The 20,099-nt window shown below is 57.7% G+C and overlaps 8 protein-coding genes across 8 annotated transcripts; 5 read left to right on the forward strand and 3 right to left on the reverse strand.

Annotated features, from left to right (window-relative positions):
• Positions 1 to 831: 831 nt before the first annotated feature.
• On the forward strand, positions 832 to 3,458 carry SDRG_03880 (serine/threonine protein kinase). The gene is made up of 6 exons (XM_008609524.1): positions 832 to 1,333; positions 1,378 to 2,788; positions 2,841 to 2,933; positions 2,985 to 3,083; positions 3,135 to 3,227; positions 3,280 to 3,458. Exons 1-6 carry the CDS (start codon positions 837 to 839, stop codon positions 3,328 to 3,330), a joined length of 2,244 nt encoding a protein of 747 aa, XP_008607746.1. The 5' UTR covers positions 832 to 836; the 3' UTR covers positions 3,331 to 3,458.
• Positions 3,459 to 4,821: 1,363 nt separating this feature from the next.
• Positions 4,822 to 7,228, reverse strand: SDRG_03881 (hypothetical protein; the record flags this gene model as incomplete). The annotated part of the gene is made up of 14 exons (XM_008609525.1): positions 4,822 to 5,007; positions 5,054 to 5,164; positions 5,215 to 5,406; positions 5,456 to 5,539; positions 5,589 to 5,772; positions 5,825 to 5,887; positions 5,933 to 6,071; positions 6,118 to 6,328; positions 6,370 to 6,481; positions 6,530 to 6,651; positions 6,692 to 6,808; positions 6,853 to 6,913; positions 6,956 to 7,014; positions 7,061 to 7,228. 14 exons carry the CDS (start codon positions 7,226 to 7,228, stop codon positions 4,831 to 4,833), a joined length of 1,800 nt encoding a protein of 599 aa, XP_008607747.1. The 3' UTR covers positions 4,822 to 4,830.
• A 645-nt stretch (positions 7,229 to 7,873) lies between these two features.
• SDRG_03882 (hypothetical protein) lies at positions 7,874 to 10,485 on the forward strand. The gene is made up of 13 exons (XM_008609526.1): positions 7,874 to 8,113; positions 8,161 to 8,231; positions 8,274 to 8,346; positions 8,397 to 8,491; positions 8,536 to 8,671; positions 8,720 to 8,827; positions 8,881 to 8,991; positions 9,042 to 9,217; positions 9,263 to 9,382; positions 9,433 to 9,515; positions 9,563 to 9,719; positions 9,769 to 9,957; positions 10,011 to 10,485. The coding sequence occupies exons 1-13, from the start codon at positions 7,877 to 7,879 to the stop codon at positions 10,300 to 10,302; spliced, it is 1,848 nt and encodes a 615-aa protein (XP_008607748.1). The 5' UTR covers positions 7,874 to 7,876; the 3' UTR covers positions 10,303 to 10,485.
• Positions 10,486 to 11,374: 889 nt separating this feature from the next.
• Positions 11,375 to 13,242, forward strand: SDRG_03883 (hypothetical protein). The gene has a single exon (XM_008609527.1). It carries the CDS (start codon positions 11,395 to 11,397, stop codon positions 13,213 to 13,215), a length of 1,821 nt encoding a protein of 606 aa, XP_008607749.1. The 5' UTR covers positions 11,375 to 11,394; the 3' UTR covers positions 13,216 to 13,242.
• Positions 13,243 to 13,582: 340 nt separating this feature from the next.
• SDRG_03884 (hypothetical protein) lies at positions 13,583 to 15,360 on the forward strand. The gene has a single exon (XM_008609528.1). It carries the CDS (start codon positions 13,745 to 13,747, stop codon positions 15,302 to 15,304), a length of 1,560 nt encoding a protein of 519 aa, XP_008607750.1. The 5' UTR covers positions 13,583 to 13,744; the 3' UTR covers positions 15,305 to 15,360.
• A 129-nt stretch (positions 15,361 to 15,489) lies between these two features.
• SDRG_03885 (hypothetical protein) lies at positions 15,490 to 16,853 on the reverse strand. Its single transcript, XM_008609529.1, has 2 exons — positions 16,190 to 16,853; positions 15,490 to 16,135 (listed from the first exon to the last, which is right to left on the reverse strand). Exons 1-2 carry the CDS (start codon positions 16,652 to 16,654, stop codon positions 15,560 to 15,562), a joined length of 1,041 nt encoding a protein of 346 aa, XP_008607751.1. The 5' UTR covers positions 16,655 to 16,853; the 3' UTR covers positions 15,490 to 15,559.
• A 913-nt stretch (positions 16,854 to 17,766) lies between these two features.
• On the forward strand, positions 17,767 to 18,549 carry SDRG_03886 (hypothetical protein; the record flags this gene model as incomplete). Its single annotated transcript, XM_008609530.1, has 1 exon — positions 17,767 to 18,549. The coding sequence occupies one exon, from the start codon at positions 17,767 to 17,769 to the stop codon at positions 18,535 to 18,537; it is 771 nt and encodes a 256-aa protein (XP_008607752.1). The 3' UTR covers positions 18,538 to 18,549.
• Positions 18,550 to 18,796: 247 nt separating this feature from the next.
• Positions 18,797 to 20,074, reverse strand: SDRG_03887 (hypothetical protein; the record flags this gene model as incomplete). The annotated part of the gene is made up of 4 exons (XM_008609531.1): positions 18,797 to 19,037; positions 19,088 to 19,263; positions 19,311 to 19,649; positions 19,700 to 20,074. 4 exons carry the CDS (start codon positions 20,072 to 20,074, stop codon positions 18,797 to 18,799), a joined length of 1,131 nt encoding a protein of 376 aa, XP_008607753.1.
• Positions 20,075 to 20,099: the final 25 nt, after the last annotated feature.

Consider the following 20,099-nt stretch of genomic DNA (forward strand, 5'->3'; position numbering starts at 1 on the left):
ATCGCCGTGGACTGGAACTTGATGTCGCGGCACACAATGCCGCGCACGAGGCGAAGGAGCGAGCGCCGAGTGAGGACAAAGGCGTGGCGTTGCGTAGGCGTGCGAGCGAGGTGCTGCTTGGGAGCGTGCTGCTTGGGGCGGGCCATGGTCAGTCGATTTTCCAAATGAGAATGCTCGCAGGTGCACTCGAGCTGCGTTGGACCTGTGCCCAAACGGGTGAAAATGAAAATGAAAATGATGACACCACCACTCAACACCAATGCCTCTATGACATACAGGAGCTTGCTACTGCTGCCCTGAGCGCAATATTGTCATGGCAAACCCGATCTACGAAGGTACCCACAGCGCGTCAACAGATATACTGGTGGATGCTTGTCGACGTCGACGATGCTGGTAGAAGCAGCCACCGAAGGCCCACGCAGCGAGCGACGACAACGCACGTTCATGTCGGCGCCACCCACGACCTATTATGTACGTGCTCTTGCCGTCGATAGCACGAGAACAGCGCTCTCCAGTCGTCGCAGGACCCCGAATCCTCGTGCGATCGACCACTTCTGCCAGACACCACAGAGTGCCACCACAAGTGGGTCTTAATAGTGAAGAAGACATTCTCGACCCGCAGCTGCAGGTCTTATACCTTGGCAGCAGCCCAAGTAGCGTTGCGTGGTAAGGTCTAGAAGCGGAGTTAGGGGATATGCGTCGACGATCGCCGCTGCCCAGCATGAACTGTTGATGGGCATTTGGATCGAATTTGAATTTACCACATAAATCACACGTCGTTTCACAATTTACCACGTGCGGGTGGAAAACCCCGCAACAGGATCTGCGTATTTTGCATGGGATCCAAGCACAGCGTCGTGAAGAAGACCGAGCCCAAGCCGCGCCTCCGCTCGCCCGACGAGCGCGTCCAGCAGCTCGAGCAGACCGAGGCCGCGCTCGAGAAGGAGCAGCGCGAGCGGGCGCCTGAGGTCGAAGCGCCCCCGAGCCAGCATGAGACCAAGCTCGAGTCGTACTCTGCTCAAGTCGCGGGCATGCAGAGCTTGGACGAGGCGGCAACCGTCAGCTTAACGGCCGACGTTCGGCGCCTTGCAGAGGACCGCGCGTTGCATGTGATGCAGCAGCGACTCAACGCGGTCCCGCACGTCGATGACGCGACCTTTGAGCCCATTCCAGGACCTCTCCACTTTGACGAGCGCGACTTTCCGTTCATGCGGCTCACGCCCGGTCGGCTTCGGGACGGGACGCTCGTGCTGCGCATCCAGCTCGAGTTCCCATTCAAAAACGACGAAGAGGCTCGACTGCGCTTGAAGCAGACCCTGGCCATCATGCACGCGTATGTCCTTGCATTTGCCTGGACCCATGCCCAACGTTTTGTAGGCTCGATGGCGGCGACGGTACGCTCCTGCGGCTCATCGGTGGCTGCGACCTCGACTCGGACGACCCGATCGCGTACGTCGAACACGTCACGGGCATTGGCCTCAGCACGTACCTCATGAACCAGCAAAACGCGACGTGGGCCGAGAAGCTCTGGATCGCGTCGCAGGTCGCCAAGGCCATTGCGCACATCCACAACGTCGAGTGTATGCACCGCGACGTCTCGTGGTCCCGCATCTTTGTCGAGGCGACTGGCAACGTCACGGTCTTTGCCAGCTTCATGCTGCGCCAAGTTCAGGCGTACGAGTCGTACCTCTCCTCTGGCATCGCGGAGCACCGCTGGGGCGCCCCCGAGACACTGGCGACGGCTGACGGCAGTGCCACAACGTCTACAGACAAGATCGACATCTTTGGTCTCGGTCTCATTCTGATCTCGCTCGTCACCCGAGACCTCCCGTTCACGTACATCATGAAGCGCTCTGGGCGGGGGGGTCCCATCGATGACGACCTCCTCGCTGCCCGACTGGTGAAGCGCGAGACGGCGATCCCAATGCTGACGCAGCCGTTTGAGCACGAGTGCGAGTGCCCGTCAAAAGAGTACAAGACGCTCGCGTTTGAGTGCATCACGTACGACCCCGAACGTCGGCCGACAGCGCCCGAGGCGGCTCGCCGGCTCGAGACGATCCGCCACGCGTACAGCGGAGGGACCATCAAGACGCCCGACAACGCCAAGGTCGACCTTACGATCGAGCTCCTCAAGACATCTGGGGTGCTCTACGTACCGGATTTTGGGGACTCGTACGACATGTGGTGCGAAATCAAGATCGACGACGGGAACTACTACCCGATCCAGCTCGAGCCCGTCACCGGTAGCGCCGACCATCTCTTCAACCAGGAAGCGACGCTGAAGGACATTGAGCCGCTCTCGCATTCGGTCAAGCTGGTTCACAAGACATCACCGACCTTTACGAGCACCCAGACGATCGGAAAGGTCTCGATCCCGCTCATGGACCTCCTCACGCTCGAAGACAGCTTGACGGCATTGCGCAAGAAGACGTTTGTGATCTTCAAGGAAGGTGACATCGTCGGTGTCGTTGAGATTGCTGTGCGGTTCGGAGCGCGCCTCCGCGGGTATCTCGAGCTCTTCGAGCGGCAGACGACCGAGCACTTGCGCAACAACACCGAAGACGGGCAGTCGACGCTCGATCTGCGCAAGAAGCGCGACTTGGCGGCCCAAGCGCTCGGGCTGCCCTCGCTCATCAACACCCGACGCCCTACGCCCCGCGAAGAGATCAACTTTACCGGGGTTGTCGCCGCCCTGCCGCTCAAGCATCCAGTCAGAATGACACCGAATGTACCGTCATTGGCGGGACTCACGGCATCGGCCAAGCGGCTCGAGACGGTTGGTCGAGAGGTATACATGCACTGCAACCTATAAGAACTTGGTTAACTTTGGTTGCGCGTAGTTGCGCCTCCACACAGCTGCAAGCAACGGCGAGCTCGATGAAGTCGACGCGCTTCTGAAAGAGAAGGTCGATCCAAACTGCAGTGAGAAACTGGTACGTGTTCCCTTGCTCCGTCAACAGTGTTCCATATACAATAACATTTAGTTGGCTCGCACACCCCTTCACAGTGCAAGTTTGCGGGGCAATGTGGCCGTCGTGAAAAGGCTGCTTCAAGCCGACGCCAACATCAACGCTTTGGAAGCGGTACGATCTCGCCATGCCCGAGTTCCAATACGCAATCGATGTTGTGCGTAGAACGGCTGCACTCCGCTGGACTTGGCCACACGTGCTGGTCACCTCGACGTATGTGCGCTGCTTCAAGCCGCAGATACGTCGTTTCAGAGCAAAGTACGTCGTCTGTTCTTGTATCGAGATAGCTCACTAGCGTTGTCTCTTGTAGTCGGGTGGAGCAAAAGGTACCAAGTTTTGCCCTGAGCCAAACATGCCTTGAGACGATGCTCGGATCTTTGTTGGCATTTCATTGGTATAGTAGTATAACATTGAGTAGCGTATTCACCTTGCTGGATTGTTGCTGTGTATCAACTGCGTTTCGCTCTTTCAACTTGATACTAATGGGCTCGTCCAGTGTTGTTTTCATTTTCAATTTATCAACTAGCAACCTGTAGCTACCAAGCGCACTGCAAGCAAGAACGATGGTTGACTGTCGTCAGCAATGCAAGTGCCAAGACGGACTCCGATCTTGATGGAGCAAACCGTCTTCAACAAGCCGTCGACTTCGTGCGACGAACGCACCCAAAAGCTAGAGCTAGAGCTTGCTCGTATGAAGGCTCTACTCGGGCAGGAGGATGACGTCGATGCACCCGTCCGCCAGCACGAGCTTGAGCCTGATTCGCGTTTGCCCAGCCATTCGCTGTCAACCACGACGACGCTCGGCGAATGAGCGCATTGTTTCTCATGTAGCAGCGCCTGCGCGCAGGCCCAAAATCGACGATGCAGCCTTCCAGCCCATTTCAGGTCCACTGCACGTCAGCGTTGTTGCCATTCGCGTCACACACACTTTGTCGGCTTCACGACGACACTCGTTCTACGCGTCCAGCTCGCAGACGCCCGCAAGGGCGATGGATCTGCGTCTGCGCTTCAAGCAGCATCTGGACATCATTTGAAAGAGCCGAACCAACCTCATTTGCATCGCACTAGTAACGACATGTCTCGCCGTCCCTCGCTGTCTACCCACAGAAACAGCGACTACCGGAGCCTCTGCTTCCATGGTTAGAGGTATAGACCATTTACATAACGTTACAGAAGCTCCGACTTCATCATGGACGGGATCACAGACCGCGCAAACGGAAGCAAGTCCTTCTCCACGAGGTGGGCAAACCGCTTGGTGATCTGCGGCAGCTCGGTGAGGTACCGAACGTTAGCGATGCGCACAAGGCACTCGCAAAACTGCGCATACGACAAGCACGTCACCGTGTCCTCTGCGATAGATGAGCTCTAGAATCAGAAAGATCGACGTACTGTCTTTGGCAAAACAGCACTTTTGTATCATGAGGAGGAGGTCGTCGCGTGTCAGTAGTGGTGTCATGAAATTGCAGTCGCTACGTCGTTGTTATGTCCTGCCGCAAAATGACGAGAAAATACCCTGCAAATGTGAGAAACACGGGCAGCGCGAGGCTTTTTCCTGGTGCCAGGTGCTTGTAGACGCTCTTGAGCACACGTCCATGGCTCGTTGCCGTAAGCTGCAGCATGTTGAGCTCCTTGGTATTGTCCTACATTGGAAATGTGCAAAATGGGTGTTTCTAGCTTTGGTCGACCGGTCCGACGAGGTCCATCACATTCATTTTGAGCGACTTGACAGACCGCTTGTCGTTGAGGGACGTGACGATTGGTAAGACACGTAGCAATTCGTCGCGCTCCGTGAGGTACTTGTTGGCTTCCTTTCGCAGCACTTCTTTGTCGCGCTTGAGCAGCGAGATCTGATGACGTGTTTTTAGACAATGCCATTTTTGCTTATGACAACCTGTGCACGGAGCGTGTGGATGTGGCTCTGAGCGCCTTCGCGCTGCATGGCATCTACGATCGCTTGCTGGCGCGCCTTTTCCTTGTCGGCAGACAACGTCGCAATCATCTCGTCTTTTTGAGCGAGGGCGTCGACATGCAGCACTTCCTACACGCAACTTTGATCTCTTTAGGACCCTCGTGCAGTTGACTACAGTCTGGTGCAATTGCTTGAGCTGTTCATTGCAGTTTTCGAGCTCGCGCCGCAGCGAAATGTCCTCGGCCGTGTTGCGTGCAACGAGCACCTCGATCGCTTGCGCTTGTTTCTAGATAAAGTGTTGAATAAATATCGAGCATCGATTCGGATCAAAACGACTCTGATGATGGCCATGGCCCGCGTCTCGCGCTCTTCTGAGGTCATGCACAGCCGCGCCGCTTGCTCCATTTCTCGTTCTTCCAGACAGCGCATGTCGGCCAGCGTTTTTTCCATCGCGATTTTGGTTGCCATTGCAATCTTGGTTTGCTCGGACGACCGATGCGCTGCCTCTTCTGCGACAATGCATTTTTCCTAAACAACTCACCATGAAGTTTCCATCGCATCGTTAGACCACGGTAACCTTTTGGTCCACAAGCTCTTCGCGGTAGTCTTCGACCTGGCGCGCTAAATCGACGAGCAGTGCGGGTCGGCACGCTCGGTGCGTCTACGCATCCATCGATATTATAGCCACCAGCTTGGGCAAGTCTACGGACAGGAACGTGCATGCGGCAAGCGGTCTCGCATTGCAGGGCCGAGAGCTTGGTGACAAACCGTCCGTCACGAAAAAATTTGGACGGTGACGCGTTCGTGTAGCGTGGTGACCGGTCGGCGCTGACGAGGCCTCGTGTCCACGAATCATTGCCGAGTGTGACGTCGCCATTGGCCAACGACGGAAAGCTACGCGCCAGGATCAACTGAGATATATCACTCGACAAAAAATGATCGAGACCGTGGGTTTTGAAGCTGGGGACTTGGTGGCGCGTCCTTGGCCTTCAGCTCACGAGGCGTTGTCCTTGGGCTCGGCGCAAGTCGCCGGGCTCGGTCGCGGTGGTACTACCAGATCATTTTGGACTCGGGGTCAATGTGCCGCAGCGCATCCCATGACGGCAGTGGCTGGTTTTGCCAGGACACACCAAGAATCGCTGTAAAGTACACCTCGTCATCGTGGGCACCAATGATAAACTCGCACACGAGGCCTACGCTTCGTCGTCATCAAGACCATAGTTAAGGCAGCGTACGTACCTTGGATACGCTGGGCCCGCGCGCCTTTGCGACTGTTGATGGTGGTTGCAAGCGAGGTTGCTATGTGCTTCATGCGCATGATGGGCGACACGATCTTGGCTTCTTCCGTGCCCAAGGAAACGTGAAAGTTGAAGGACGCTTGCGGGTTGTTGAAGAGGTGGTGCCGCTGGTCATTCACCGAGGTGCTACTGTCGGCCATGACGCCGCAGCCCTACCCGACATGACCACATGTTTACGTGACACAATATGTACTTTGGCCAAATTGTAGCGCTTGGAATACTGCGCCAAGAACGCCTCGCACATGCTCGGGCTCGCGGTTTTGCCGTCGTCGCTGACGATTGGCAGCGAATACGATACAATATACCTACACGCAGCGTTTGGAAATGACGAAGGGATCGATCAAGGTGACGACCGCTTGTCATCGAGAGGTTTGATGTAGCGCTGCAGACAAAACGGCGGCACCGGTGGGTCCAAGCTCGAGTCACTCGCGATCATCGGCGCCACCGCATGCGCATTCATTTGTGTACACAATGTCTATACACTTTTTCAATATACATGCAACAGCCTATCATACCTCGAGTTGCGCACGCGAAATCAAGTGCGACGTGAACCCAAACCGGCAAATGGCGACCGGCGCGTCCCCGACATGACGGCTGCCGAGTGCGTCCAAAATCGCATTCGGTGCCACGTGCTACGTCCATTTTGCATCATTTTTCATTGCATTTGGTTGCATACATGCGTGGCCTTTCGTCGCAAGATGCCGCTCGCGCCAGAGTGATACCAGAGGCTCGGGCTCCTACACCCATCATGACGCAAAACCCAAACATCGATGACGCACCCCGTGACGGGACTCAGAAAGATCGTGTCGGGCAACAAGAGGTGCACAGGCGTCGTCATCTACGCGCCAAGTTACTCATAGCCAAAAAAAAGTGCGAAAAATGACCTCGGCAACGGGGCAAATCGCTTGGAAGAAGGAGAGCCAGTGCACCGCGCTGTCGACCACCGGCAGGTCAGCTTGCAGCGACTCGCGGAACCGTGTCGGGCGCACGGGGCTCACGGTTGGCGGCTGCGGCGCCGCGTACCCCGGCTTGGGCGGCGACGTTGGCAGCATCCACGTCTAAAAATAGATTTCTGAGTTCCTCCCATACTTGATATTGCCCTTTGCACCCAAAGTTGCACAATATTGTCTGCATTTGGCGTCCGGCGCTGTGGCGATATTGTCGGGATCGCTGTAGTCTTATCTAGCTAGAATTGGGTGCATACACCAATTCTTGCGTCTCCAAGATATACAGAGAGAGGAAGAATCCTTCGTGCTCGATTGCTGCGTCGTCGAGCGGACTTGAATCGAGAATCGAGATGCTCATATTTTAGCTAGTGAACCTTTGTACGGGTTGCACTCTTCTTCTTTTCCCATTGGTGCTTCCACGTATGGCGAACGCAGCGACGCGAGATCCAGCGCTTCATTTTGCAAGGGCCTCGTCAGGCTGGATGCTTGCCTTTTAAAATGAATACTCGTCCAGTCGACCGCCTACAGGAGCGACCCACAACCCCGTTGCAAGCAGCTATAGCATGTACATAGTCGCCATCAAGTAGAAAGTCCGGTGGCCACTGTGTCTTTGCCAGTATGGCGGGTCGCTCGCCATGTTAGCTTGCTCCTCCGATATCCAATCCGCCAACGGAAACCTCTATCTATGCATAGCATACAATATGAATTGTGAGAGGTACTCACCACCGCAGCGTGTTTTATTCCCAAAGAGCAATGGATTACGGAGGCCTGTTGCCGACGCGCCCGACCGAGGAGCTCGACCGGACGCCGGCGGCCGTTGCCGAGCGTGCGCAGCTTGCGATTGCCGCGCCGGGCGTGCGCCCGTCCTTCCGCCGGGTCGGCCGCTCCATGAACATTGCGCGGACCCTCGGCGAGCGCGAGGCAGGGCTATCGCGCCGCCAAGCGTTTCCGAGCGAGACGATCTGGGCCGAGAACGAAGCCTCAACCAAGGTTCGCCGACCGCATGGCCGAGCGCAGACACCTCATGGCGTATGTAGCACGAGTGCGCGTACTTTGACATGCCACCGACGACCAAGTCGGCCATCTCGATCGCATTTAGCCCCGACGGGTACGACGCTGCTCGCGACCATGTATGCACTGGCGCCGATAGGAAGACGTTTGCATCGACGCACGGCGACCACACGGTCAAGATCATTTGCTACCGCACGGGCAAAATTCTGCAGGTACCTTGGTCCACGATGAGCGAGAATGCACCGTGGCATGATGTGCGTAGACGCTCGTGGGCCACCCGCGCACGCCGTGGAGCGTCAAGTACCACCCGACCAACCCGCGCTACGTCGCGTCCGGCTGCCTCGGCTTCCAGATCCGGTATGTTTTTCAACTGGCGTGACATTGCACTTAGGCGATCGTAGGTTTTGGGACGTGTACTCGGGCCAGTGCCTCTACGAAGCGACGCTGCGCCACGCAATCATCTCTGTCTCGTTCCACCCGTCGGGCAACATCATTGGCATTGCCAGCGGGACATGTGTGTACACGTGGGACTACCAAGTAGGCATTGCTAGCTTGGCTTTGACGCGTGATGAGATGTACCGATAGCACTCGCTGCCGCGGATAGCCATGTTTAGCTACCAAACGTTGCGATCCGTCTCGTTCCTTCCGGACGCCAACAAGCTTTTGATTGGCGAAGCCAACGAGAAATATGGGGTTTGTTTGTCTATTTCCACTTGCATTTTCATGATTTGTTGTCTTTTACGTAGCGTCCGCTGGGCGCCGTGCCCGCCGACCTTACCGTGACGCTGACAATGTGGGACTACGACCCAATGTGGTCAACGTCGGTCGAGCCGATGGCGACCCGCGCCATGTTCAATGTACGCATTCAGTTGCTTTTGGCTCGACTCGGAGGTGAATACTATGCTAGCCCCGCGTCCTGCTGTCCCACGCACTTTTGTACAACGACGGCGGCTTTGACATCTCCAAGTGCGGCCAATACCTCGCTGTCTGCACCGACTACTCGCTCTGGCAAGCCGAGCGCGAAGCCGAAATGGACTCGCAACACGACGTCGACGAGATCCAGCAGCGCGCAGCCGCCGTCCCGTACGTCTAGTTGCTCGTCTGGCCCGTTGACATGGCTGCGAGTAGGCCCTCGGTGCCATCACCGCAGCCCCACATTCTAGAAAACGTGGCGGCCTCCGAGATCCTCTCGCTGTCGCAGCTCCGGCATCAGTCGCACCGGTTCTACGTTGTGCAGTCGTCCTCGACGTATACAACAACGACGTCTAAAAGCTGCTATAAGGACTCCATGAGCGTAGGGACCAGTCTTTGCAAGGCCACTTGCGCCGCCGACCGGGCACGCCCGAGCAGTACACCACGCGCCGACTGCGGCAGCGTACCGGTATCGACAAGTTGCGTTATAACGAGTCGTAACCATGAGTCGACTAGATTCCCAGCACGCTCTCCGACTGAGCTTGGAGACACCGTCCACGACAACGACGAATGACGACGCGGCGTCGACGGCCGTGCCATGCCGCGTGGCCCAGATCCGGCCGCATATTGCGTCGAGCCGCACGCGGCTCTCAATGACGCAGCGCGCCCAGCGGTATACATCCATATTGCAAACGTATCGTCGCATAGTAAGGTGCGGTTAGGGGACAACTGGCGCCGCACTACCAGTCGACATGGCTCGCGCTCATCTCTCTAAGTGACGAGACCTTTGGCAACGTGGTGCAGACGACGCTGCTGGCCGAGACGGCGGCGGGCGGCGTGACATCGGTCAAGTTTAGCCCCACAGGCGCGTACGTGCTCCTTGGCTACGGCGTGCGCGATCGCATCCAGCGGTACGCTTTCCATGTTGCAGTTTGTGTTTTGTATCAATGTATCGATGTTGTAGCATCAATCAGTTTCCGCTGCACCGCGTGACGCGCATTTACCGCTGGGAAGACATGACGCTCGTGTCGCACATGGAGTCGGAGGTCGACGACGTCAACATTGCGCTCTTCCACCCGCTGCCGGGGCACGGGTTCATTTACGGCACCAAGCAAGGCCGCCTCCGCGTCTGTTATGCGTACCGAGGTCACTTTAGCGACGTCGAGAACGACAATGCGCTCCGAGAGACGCTCGACCTCCAAGCTCTCTTTGCACATCGCGGCGCCGACTTTGCGATGCAGCAACACGACGACTAGGCAGCGTTGTGCATAATATAATTGGTGACGCAATCTCGAACGAGAGAGAGAAGGTCGTGGAGCTCTGTGTGGCCTGTGCCCAGAAGACAGACACGCCGACGCACGAGGTAAATGCACATTCCGCGTCCTCGCCATATGCTGCTAACGTTAGTATAAAGCGCTTACTTGCCTGATGGGCTTTAGCACTATGGCCTGTTCGCTTGGAGTGCTTCTTGTGGCCAGCAAAGACTGCGGTGTCCATGACCTGCAAGCAAGACGTGCGCGGAGCTTGATAGCGGGCTTGACAGTCGCCTGAACCGATCCCCTGCCGCGACATAGACGTTTTGGTGATGCGGTTGCGCAACAGGAGGTGGCGCGTCTGTGTCCCGGCTCTGTCCCAGGTCCGCTCGGACCAGCTACCGTAGGACGAGCCGTAGAAAGACAAGTGCCTTCTTCTACGCTGTAGAATCGCGCTTGACATTGCAGAGGATAGCGACGTCGTCTATCGTACGTGTATATGTGTGCGGCATTCGTCCATGTGGCCAAAGCCGGGCGGGGAATCACATCTGTGGTGACTGCTTTTCTGATCCAACGGTGACTAATCCCACCGCAGACAGGCGCCAAGTGGGATTACTCGTCTCTCGCGGGAGAAGTCTCATCAAACGACAACGACAGAATCATCATACTAAGTGCGACCGACGGCTTGGCTGCAGTCGAAAGCTAGCGAATGCGAGTATGAGTCCGACGAGCTTTCATGCGATCAAATGAAATAGAAAAAAATGAGCGCATCAACGCCTCGAACCACTGGCCGTTTGCGTATCACTCTCTCGCACCAAACAGTGATATTTGACGTTATGCAGCAGTCAATCACTAAAACTAGCCGCAAAGAGCGGGAAGGTGCAATGAGTGACTCACTATCAGGCGTCACTAGCGCCAAGGGTTCGCTGCCAGTAGCACCCTGGTCAAGGCCCAGGCCTCTCGAATATGCATTCCAAGCTGAGCTGATCTGTGGCTGCTTCGTGGGTATCGTCTACACACGTGGCGCGTATCCTCCTCTGAGAAAGCACCAACAAAGAAGAGTCCCACCGTGTAGCCCAAGTGGGTGCAAGTGCAATGTCGCTCCCCAGTTTGCCTTTTGCGAGTATGAGCACCAAGCTGCGTTTCGTGGCGCCGCCGTCGCGGGCGTCTTCGGGCAAAATCTGGCTCCTCGACGAGAAGCAGCTCGACGACTTTGCGATCCTCGACACCACCACGTCGACCAACACGCAGACCGAGCGCTTCCACACGCAAATGCTACTGGATCTCGACCCGTACGAGACGTCGAGCTACGACAAGCAGAGCGACATGGACGACGACGACGGCGCGCTCCGCGCCGGCACGGCGCTGCGTTTTTTCAGCCTCGAAGCGTTCGCGCTCCTCAGCCAGTACGCCGGCGTCGGCATCCTCTTCAACACGCTACCCGCGCTCGCGTACCCCGTGTTTCAGAACTATCTGCACATGCAAGGCTACCAAGTGTCGTCGTACACGGCGCTCATCAACCTCGGGTGGTCGTTCAAGATCTTCTTTGGCATTCTCTCCGACTGCTTTCCGATCTTTGGGCTGCAGCGACGCCCGTACATCATTCTCGGCTGGACCATCTGCGCGGCGTGCTGCGCGGTCATGGCGCTGACGCCGTTTGCCAAGCCGTACTACGGCGCTGCATTCCTTGCGCGGCTTCCGTTGGCCAACATTTCGAAAAGCGACCAAGACGCGTACATGAACCTCGATGCGCCGTCGAGCAGCGGGCTCTTTATCGTGCTCTCCATGGTTGCTAGCCTTGGCTACGTCATGGCCGTCACCGCCTGCGACGCCATGGCGGTCCAGTACGCGCAGCGCGAAGCGCTGTCCCACCGCGGGCGCATGCAGACCACCATGTATTTCGTGCGCGATTTTTCGGGGATGGTGCCCCAGATTCTGGTCGGGTTTTGCATGAACGACTACACGTACGGCGGCAGCTTTGACTGGGCGATCTCGCCCAACACGGTCTACGCGATCCTCGTGCTGCCCTGCGCGGTTTGCATCACCACGGCAACCTTCTGGATGGTCGAAGACAAGGTCCTCGTGCTGCACTTTCGTCAGTACCTCAAGAACCTCTGGGACCTGCTGCAGCTGCGCGTCATGTGGCAGTTTTGCGCCTTCCAGCTCCTCAACCAAGCGTGCATCGCCTTTGACACGACCGTCTCGAGCCCGCTCGCGTCGACGCTCCTGCACGTGCAGCCCGTCGCGGACCAAGCGTTCGTCGTCATTGGCATTTTCCTCTACACGGCAACCATGTTTTCCATTGGCAAATTTGCTCTCAACTGGGACTGGCACCGCACCGTCATTCTCCACACAGTCCTCCTCGTCGCGCTCGATGCGAGTTTCAAGCTTCCGACGGTCTGGGGCCTCATCACGAACGAGTACGTCTACCTCGCCGGCCGCACTTGTTTGCAGCTCCCAACGGCCTTCTTGTTTTTGTTTACAACCTATTGTATCGTCGAAGTCGCCGACGTCGGGAACGAAGGCGCCGTCTACGCGCTTGTAACGACGTGCGCCAACGTCGCGGTGCCCGTCGCGACCTTTCTTTTCAAGACCGTCGACGCGTTCTTCGATGTCGAGCTCAACGATATTCAGCGCAACGATACTGCGGTCCGCTGGCAAATGACGTATTGCTATCTCATTGCGTACGCGTTCAAGCTCGCGTCGCTCGTCTGGCTCGTCTTGCTGCCGCGCCAGAAGGCCCACGTCCAGATCCTCAAGCGTTCGGGGGGCACGAGCCGCATCATGGGTCTCGTGCTTGTGCTCGTCGTCGCATTTTGCCTCCTCGCGGTCGTTGTCACCAACCTCCTCGCCATCTTTCCGACGACGTCGTGCCTCCGCATTGCTGGCGGTCCGGGCTGTGCCGTGTCTCCTTAATTTAAACTGTACATGCTTTTTGCCGCATTTTCTTCTTGTTTTATCAGCACTTTACGTCCATAGTCCGTTCGTCTATGCATGTGGTTGCTATGAAGCATTGTGGTTGCGGTTAGGGCTCTCCAGACGACCCGACATTTCACTTTGAATTCTGCTTGCCACGTATTTGGCCAGGGAACTGCACTACGAATATGTAACCATGGTGAGAGAGCTTGGTGAGAGAGCTTGGTGAGAGAGCTTGGTGATTTTGCGTGGCAGTTGCTAACGGCGCGGTGCTTCTTTTTTCCGTAAAACTGCAGTCATCACCGCCTCCAGCCGAGAGAAAGGACATATGCGTGGCTCGTCGAGTAACTCAGATTTTGACAAGCAACGAGAATAAGGCAACGTAGCTAAAGGCGACCGATCAAATGCTACGCTGGCCAAAGCGCAGTGCACTAGAAGGATAGTCCTTGGAGGCTGCGGTTTCGCTCTTCTTCCAGCGAAACGATATCCCTCGATCGTCGAAGCGCGCATTTTTCTCAGCGACACAAACATGGCCTTCAAGACCGCATGGACGCTACCAACGCCCACGTCATCTCCGCACGAATGGATCTGCCTCGACTCGTCGCCCGGAAGTCGCAGCGCGAGCCGTGCGTCGTCGCACGTGAGCGACTTTGGCAGTGGCCTTCGCGCGGGCCCCCCGCCCGAGCTCCAGAGCCCATCGATTCGGGGGCTGCTGTTGCAGTACGCCTGCATCGGCCTTGTCACAAGCACACTCCCCCTGCTCCCGTCCACAGTCTTTCAAGATGATTTCAACCAACCTCATCTGGCCTCGGTCTACGCCGCGCTGTGCACGCTGCCGTGGCTCGCAACGCCTTTTCTCGGGCTCCTCGCCGACTGCCTGCCCCTCGCCCACCGCCGACGTCGTGTCTGCATGGTGCTCGGGTGGGCGCTCTGTGCTGCGTCCTGTCTCGCCATGGCCATCACGCCGCTGCGCGCGCAGAACGCCACGTCATTGCACGTGTTTTGCTTGCTCACGACGGTGTGCGCGAGTCTCGGGTGCGCGATTGCCGCCGCAGCCTCGGACGCGCTTCTTGTCGCGTTTGCGCAAACCGAGCGCATTTGGGAGCGCGGCCGACTGCAGACGCGCGCGCTTGTGCTTCGCGCGACGGGCACGTTCGTGCCACAGGTGCTTGTAGGTGCCATGGCGCTCAAAAGCGCCAGCGTCATCTACGCCCTTTTGACGGTCGCGAGCGTCGGTGCAGCGAGCGCCGCGATCCTCGTCGTCACCGAACCCGTGTTCGAGCCCGCGCTGTCCACGCGGCACTATCTGCACCTGCTCTGGGCGACCTTGCAGCAGCGCGTCGTGTGGCAGCTCTGCGCCTTCCAAGTGCTCTTTGGTGTCTGTTTTTATGTGCCAAGTTTTCTCGAGTCGGCGCCGTGGCTAGCGCTCGAGGCGCGCCCGGTGGTATGGTTCAACCTCGGTAACACGGTCGTCGCCATTGCTGCACTCTTAGCGATGGGTGTCAGTGGCCTTGGCCTCGACTGGCGCAAATTGATCGTGGCCAGCACCGCTTTGTTCATTGTTGGCAGCGTCGCTGTGCACTTCGGTGCTTTGTACAGTGCCTTGCCGGACGAGTACACGTACTTGGTCGTACACATGCTGCTGCAAGCGCCCAATGTTGTTTTGCTGTTGCCAGCCAACTATTGCCTCGTCGAAGTCGCTAGCGCTGGTGCCGAAGGCGCGCTCGCGGGCCTCGTCTCGACGTGCTTTGTCATCGCCCGCCCCGTGGCTGCACTGGCCTATCGCGCATTGCGCGCAGCGTGGCCAGCCGACATGAGCAAAGACGATGGATCGACGCTGGAGGCTACGCGTCTTATACTGGTGGTGTTTCTGATCCAAGCGACCTCGCTCTTCTGGCTCTGGCTCCTCCCACGGCAAAAAGCCCACGTCGTCCAGCTCAAGCTGCATGGCGGTTCGAGCGCCGCCGGTGGTGGACTGCTCGTGCTCTGTGTCTTACTCATGCTGGCGTTGGCCGTGACGACCAGCGTCCTCCCGACGCTACCGACCACGAGTTGTCTCTGGATCGCTGGGGGCAGCGGCTGCAAATAGAAGTAGAAGTCTTCGTATCGTATGAAGTGTTCTGTAATGAATTGTGTCTATACTTCGAGACCGCAGTCCAAGGCTGCGCTGGGTCGTCGGGTCGCGCTTTGTGATTGGTCGGTGCGCCAAGCAGACTGTCAATGCATCAACGCGTACCCTAGCCCTAGTCTGGAAACCCTAATCCACAAGCACTTGGGCGTCGTGCACGTTAACTTGTAATTGCGGTACATCTTTCGTCACTGCACCGCAACGGGTTCATTCGATTTAAATACTAATGTCGAGCTCGTCCAGAGTGTCTTGTTCGTACAAGAGACGCTCACTGCTTCGCAACGTACTCGCCATGGACTGAATCGTCATGCGCATGTGCAGCATGTGCACCAAGTTGCGCTGCTCCGAGATGGCTTCTTGCACGCGGCGCATGTCGTCGACCATCGCCGCCGACGCGCGGCCCATCGAAGACGCTTCCGTCGCGGCGCTGTCCCGTATGCCGCTGGGCCGTGCGTCGAGCGCCTTGGGTTTTGCCGCGGGGCTTGGTTGTTGAGCATTGTCTTGGTCTGTCGCGACAGCTAGCTTGCTTGCGAGGGCGCGCACGCGTGGGCCAAAAGAGAGTTGCTTGAGCGCATGGCGCTGGAAGAGGAACGCGGGGGTGTGCCCCCCCGGGTCGGCGTGGTAGTACTGGACCGCCTCGAGGCCGCCGTCGTGGCGCTCGGTGATGAGAACCCACTCGTTGAGCTGCAGCCGGACGCCCGACGCATTGGGCATGTCGTGCGTCACGTCAATCGACTCGCGCACAATGAAAAAGACACGCTGGCCTTCTCGGTCCTTGGTCGTGCCGCAAAACTAGACCAGATACAGATGAGACACTTTGTCCAACAACAGAACGACAATGTGTACCTCGTAAAAGATAGCGTCGCGGGGCCGAGTGAATAGCACGCCATCAATCGCGAGCTGGAGCGTCTGGCGCTTGACGCCAAACCACTGAAAGTCGTTGTGGGCATCCGTGTGCGAGGCAAGCACCGCGAGAACGGCGCCGTCGACGTACCGCGTGCCGTGCATGTGTCGCAGATGCGCTTGCCACGTTGAGGTTTCAACGTTGAAGAGGAGGCGCGCGATAGAGTTAAAGTGCCCGGGCGACGAGCTCACGCCGACGACTTCGTCAAAACGCGAATAGTGTTGCCGCGCCTTGCGCTTGTAGCGCTGGACGCCGTCGGACGTGGGTGCGAGCGGGCGGAATCCCTCAAAGCGCAAGTCGGCGTCGCGGCTGCTGGGCGAACTCTGAATCACATTGTGGAGCTTGTCGACGAGCCGCGTGCGCCACGCCGGTGCCTCGGCAGCAAAGGTCGTGTCGATCGTCGGCATCAATTTGTAAAATGTAAAATGATCTCGGTGCCACCTGCCTCGTGACGAGCCAGCGGGTGGAAAAGCCAGTGCCTTTTGGCAAAGACACTGCCTCTTTGGGCGCTTCCACACCTCTCTTTGCTCGCGCCCACTCTGTAAACAGTCGAATCGAGGATGCAGCGCACTTGGGACGCGTACGGCGATCGACGCTCGAACCGCGGACCACGAGTGCCAGGCGAAAGCACCAAAGCGCCACGCACAGGTCACGACCATATGGCACGACCGCCATGTAAAAGAGGGCCAAAGCACATTCGTGCACGCTGCAGTGAACGTTGCCGTCGCGTTCGGCGTCGATGGAGCATGCAATGGACGGACACGGCGAGTCGCCGACGTTCGAGAGGTGGGCACAAGCAGGTTGGTAATGACAGGCCAGCATTCTGCGTACCGCCACCTCTGACGTGTAGCTCACAAAAGGCAACCGGAGAGACTGTATATCCAGTGTACATGAACACCTCTTCGGTGGCCCGTGTTGTCCAGTCGCAACGGAAGTTGGTTGGGCTGGAGGCGCGGAATGGTCGAGTTCGCACTGTGGGGAACAAACACGCTGCGTAGCGCATTCCTGCGTCCCGCCTCGTCGAGTCAACGTCACTTCGAACCCACAATTCTGCCGTGTAACAAGAAGCATTCGATATCATTTCAGGCGCTGCGACCGACGTCGCTCAAGGCGCCTCTGCTAACTCTGTATTAAACAGCACACTGGAACTGAACATTATTGGTGCTGTCGTCCACCAGTGGTGGCCATCAGTGGTGAAGCACAGTTGGTTTCGGCGCTTGGAATGGACTCTATATCTTGGTGCGCCAACCCTAAAACGCTCTAATTTTGTTGTTGTAGAGGACAAATTTGACGTTTGTGAGCTCATCTCGCCCGAGAATCCAGTGTTTGGGTGCACTCTCGTATCGTTCTGTCGCGCCCGACATGGGGCGCATAGGAGCGACGCCAACGCGCAACGGTCGTCGTCGATACCGACCTACACGGCGTTGAGCGCTGGAACAATAGCACGCCATAAACCCGACTCGATTGTCATATTGCGATCGTCTTGACGGCAAACCAGACAATTTATAACATTATTGAAATGGGGTGCCAAGGGTCGTCCGAGCGCTACGCAGTGCACACCAAGGCGGATGGCAGCCTCGTTCTCTCAAGAGACCACCGACGACTGCTGCTCAAGTACGCGCCTCACTTTATCGCGACCCGCATGCCCACGGACAAGGACGAAGCGCTCATGAGCCAGAGCTGGGACGACGTCATTGGCCGCCGACTCCGCGGCGAGATGCAACACCGGCAAAAGCAGCAACAACAAGAGAAGCAAGAGACCGAGCCGGACGCCGAGGCCTCCAGCGCCACGTCGGCGATCGTGCAATTCTACGATACATTTTTCGGCCAACTCTACAGGCTCAACCCCGAGACCCGCGCGGTGTTTCGCAACTCGATGCACGTCCAGAGCAAAGCGCTGGTCAATATCGTCGGCGCGATTCGACACATTTTGCACTCGGCCGATGCGTGCGCCGACATGACGGCGCTGGCCGTGAGCCACATTCAATATGGCGTCAAGCTCGAGTACTTTGACTGCCTCGGGGTTGCGCTCGCGGCGACGCTGCGCAAATTGGGGGGCGACCTCTGGAACGATGACGTGGCCGACGCGTGGCACACGGTGATTGCGTACATCATTTGCCTCTTGATCCCGCCCTACTTGGAGCGCACGAAGCGGAAAAGCCGACAGCATCTTTTGACAACACCACCAAGTGCCAAGACGACGCACCCGCTTCTGTCGTCGAGCGCAACGACGATGCGCATTGCTGTCGCCTACAATGGGCCGCCGAGCTCCCTGCGTCCCGTCTCGTAATAGATGATTTTCATACATCTCGCTCCATAGTCTCCGTGCCAGGGATGAGCAGGATGGATGTTTCCTTAGGGGTAGGTTTACCAACACAATGGTCACCGTCTTGATTGGAGATATCGCAACCCTGTAGAATAAGAAGCGCCTATACTGTACTATCTCGAATGCTACCTCAGACTACACCATTGTGCAAGCCTATAACCATAAATCATGTTGTGAGAGACCCAAGAGGAGCTAGAAAGTGTCAAAGGGCTAGGTATTTCGCTTATGGTGGCGTCAAATACTCGCGAAGATCTCGATCGAGATAGCCGAAGAAGCGCTGGAGGCGCCGACGAAAGTTGGTGACCGTCAAGTACTCTTCTTGGTCGTCCGAGACTTCAATACCGAAAAAAGCGCCATATTCGTCCAGCGAGAGGTACCCGCTTCCATCCGCAGCACTGAGCGATGTCACGGTGATGCAGTCCTTGACGAGCGTTTGGTCGGGTCCAATCGCTTCGATGACGCGCCTACGTACTCGGATCATGACGCAATTGTCCACAAATTAGACGCTGCGCACCAGCCCGTTTCTTCGTACATGCCCCGTTGACTCGAGGGGTATTGAGCGTCTTCGACGATGTTTTGGCCCACGAGCACAAATCGACCGGGCTCCGTGTACCGCCGGCACAAGTAGTGCTGCTCGACGCCCTTGATGAGCGTTTGGTGGCCATACACGAGGTTCTGCCCCTCGAGCTCCTACCACGGTCGCCTCTAGCAGCTGGCCTTTCCCAGATTGCACTAACCTCTTGATTGATGCGGCGCACCCAGTTGCCGGTGCTGTTCTCAACGCCGATCTCGGTCACGTCGTCGCAAAAGGCGCCGTAGACGCCCTCGACATACGCCAGCGACGCGTGCACGACGCGCTGGCTGCGCACCACAAATTGAAACTTGCCGTCGTCCAGGTAAATGTTTATGTCGGAGAAGTCCTGGACCGAGTTGGACGGGAATGCATTCGCTTGGAACGTCCCGTCGACGTTGTGGTACAAGCGCGTCATGAGCCAGTCCATCGCGAGGCCGCGGGCGCCGGCGTCGGCGGGCAGCGCGACCGAGTGCCAGTTGGCTGGCGTCGGTGGCATCGACGCCTATGCACGACGTTAGCCTCCGCATTTGCGACGCCAATGATGCATGGTACCTGCAACGTGGGGCTCAGGCGCGCGACCCATGACCCGAGCACGCGGGCCATCGTCGTGTAGTACTCGAGCTGATCCCGCAGCTGTCGGTTCTTGCCGACCACCACTCGAGTCTCATCGCGCAGGCCAAGCGCCACGTCCTTCCACGGCAGCATGCACATGCGGTCGCGCTTCCCGTGTACGGTTAGCGCCGTCCACGTCTGCTCGAGGTCGGCGACGCGGCGCCGCAGCATCTGCAGCTCCTCGAGGTCCAGTCGCCGGTACTCCCGCTGGCGGACGCGGTTGAGTACGCGCCGCTTCTCATCCTTGGAGAGTCCATCGAGACCGTCGACCTCGACATGGACGCCCGCGACCACCGGCAGCACCTCGCGCAGCATGGTCCGAGGACGACGCTCTGGGCAA

The sequence above is a fragment of the Saprolegnia diclina genome (assembly GCF_000281045.1).
Source record: "Saprolegnia diclina VS20 unplaced genomic scaffold supercont1.9, whole genome shotgun sequence".
Lineage (NCBI taxonomy): Eukaryota > Oomycota > Saprolegniomycetes > Saprolegniales > Saprolegniaceae > Saprolegnia > Saprolegnia diclina.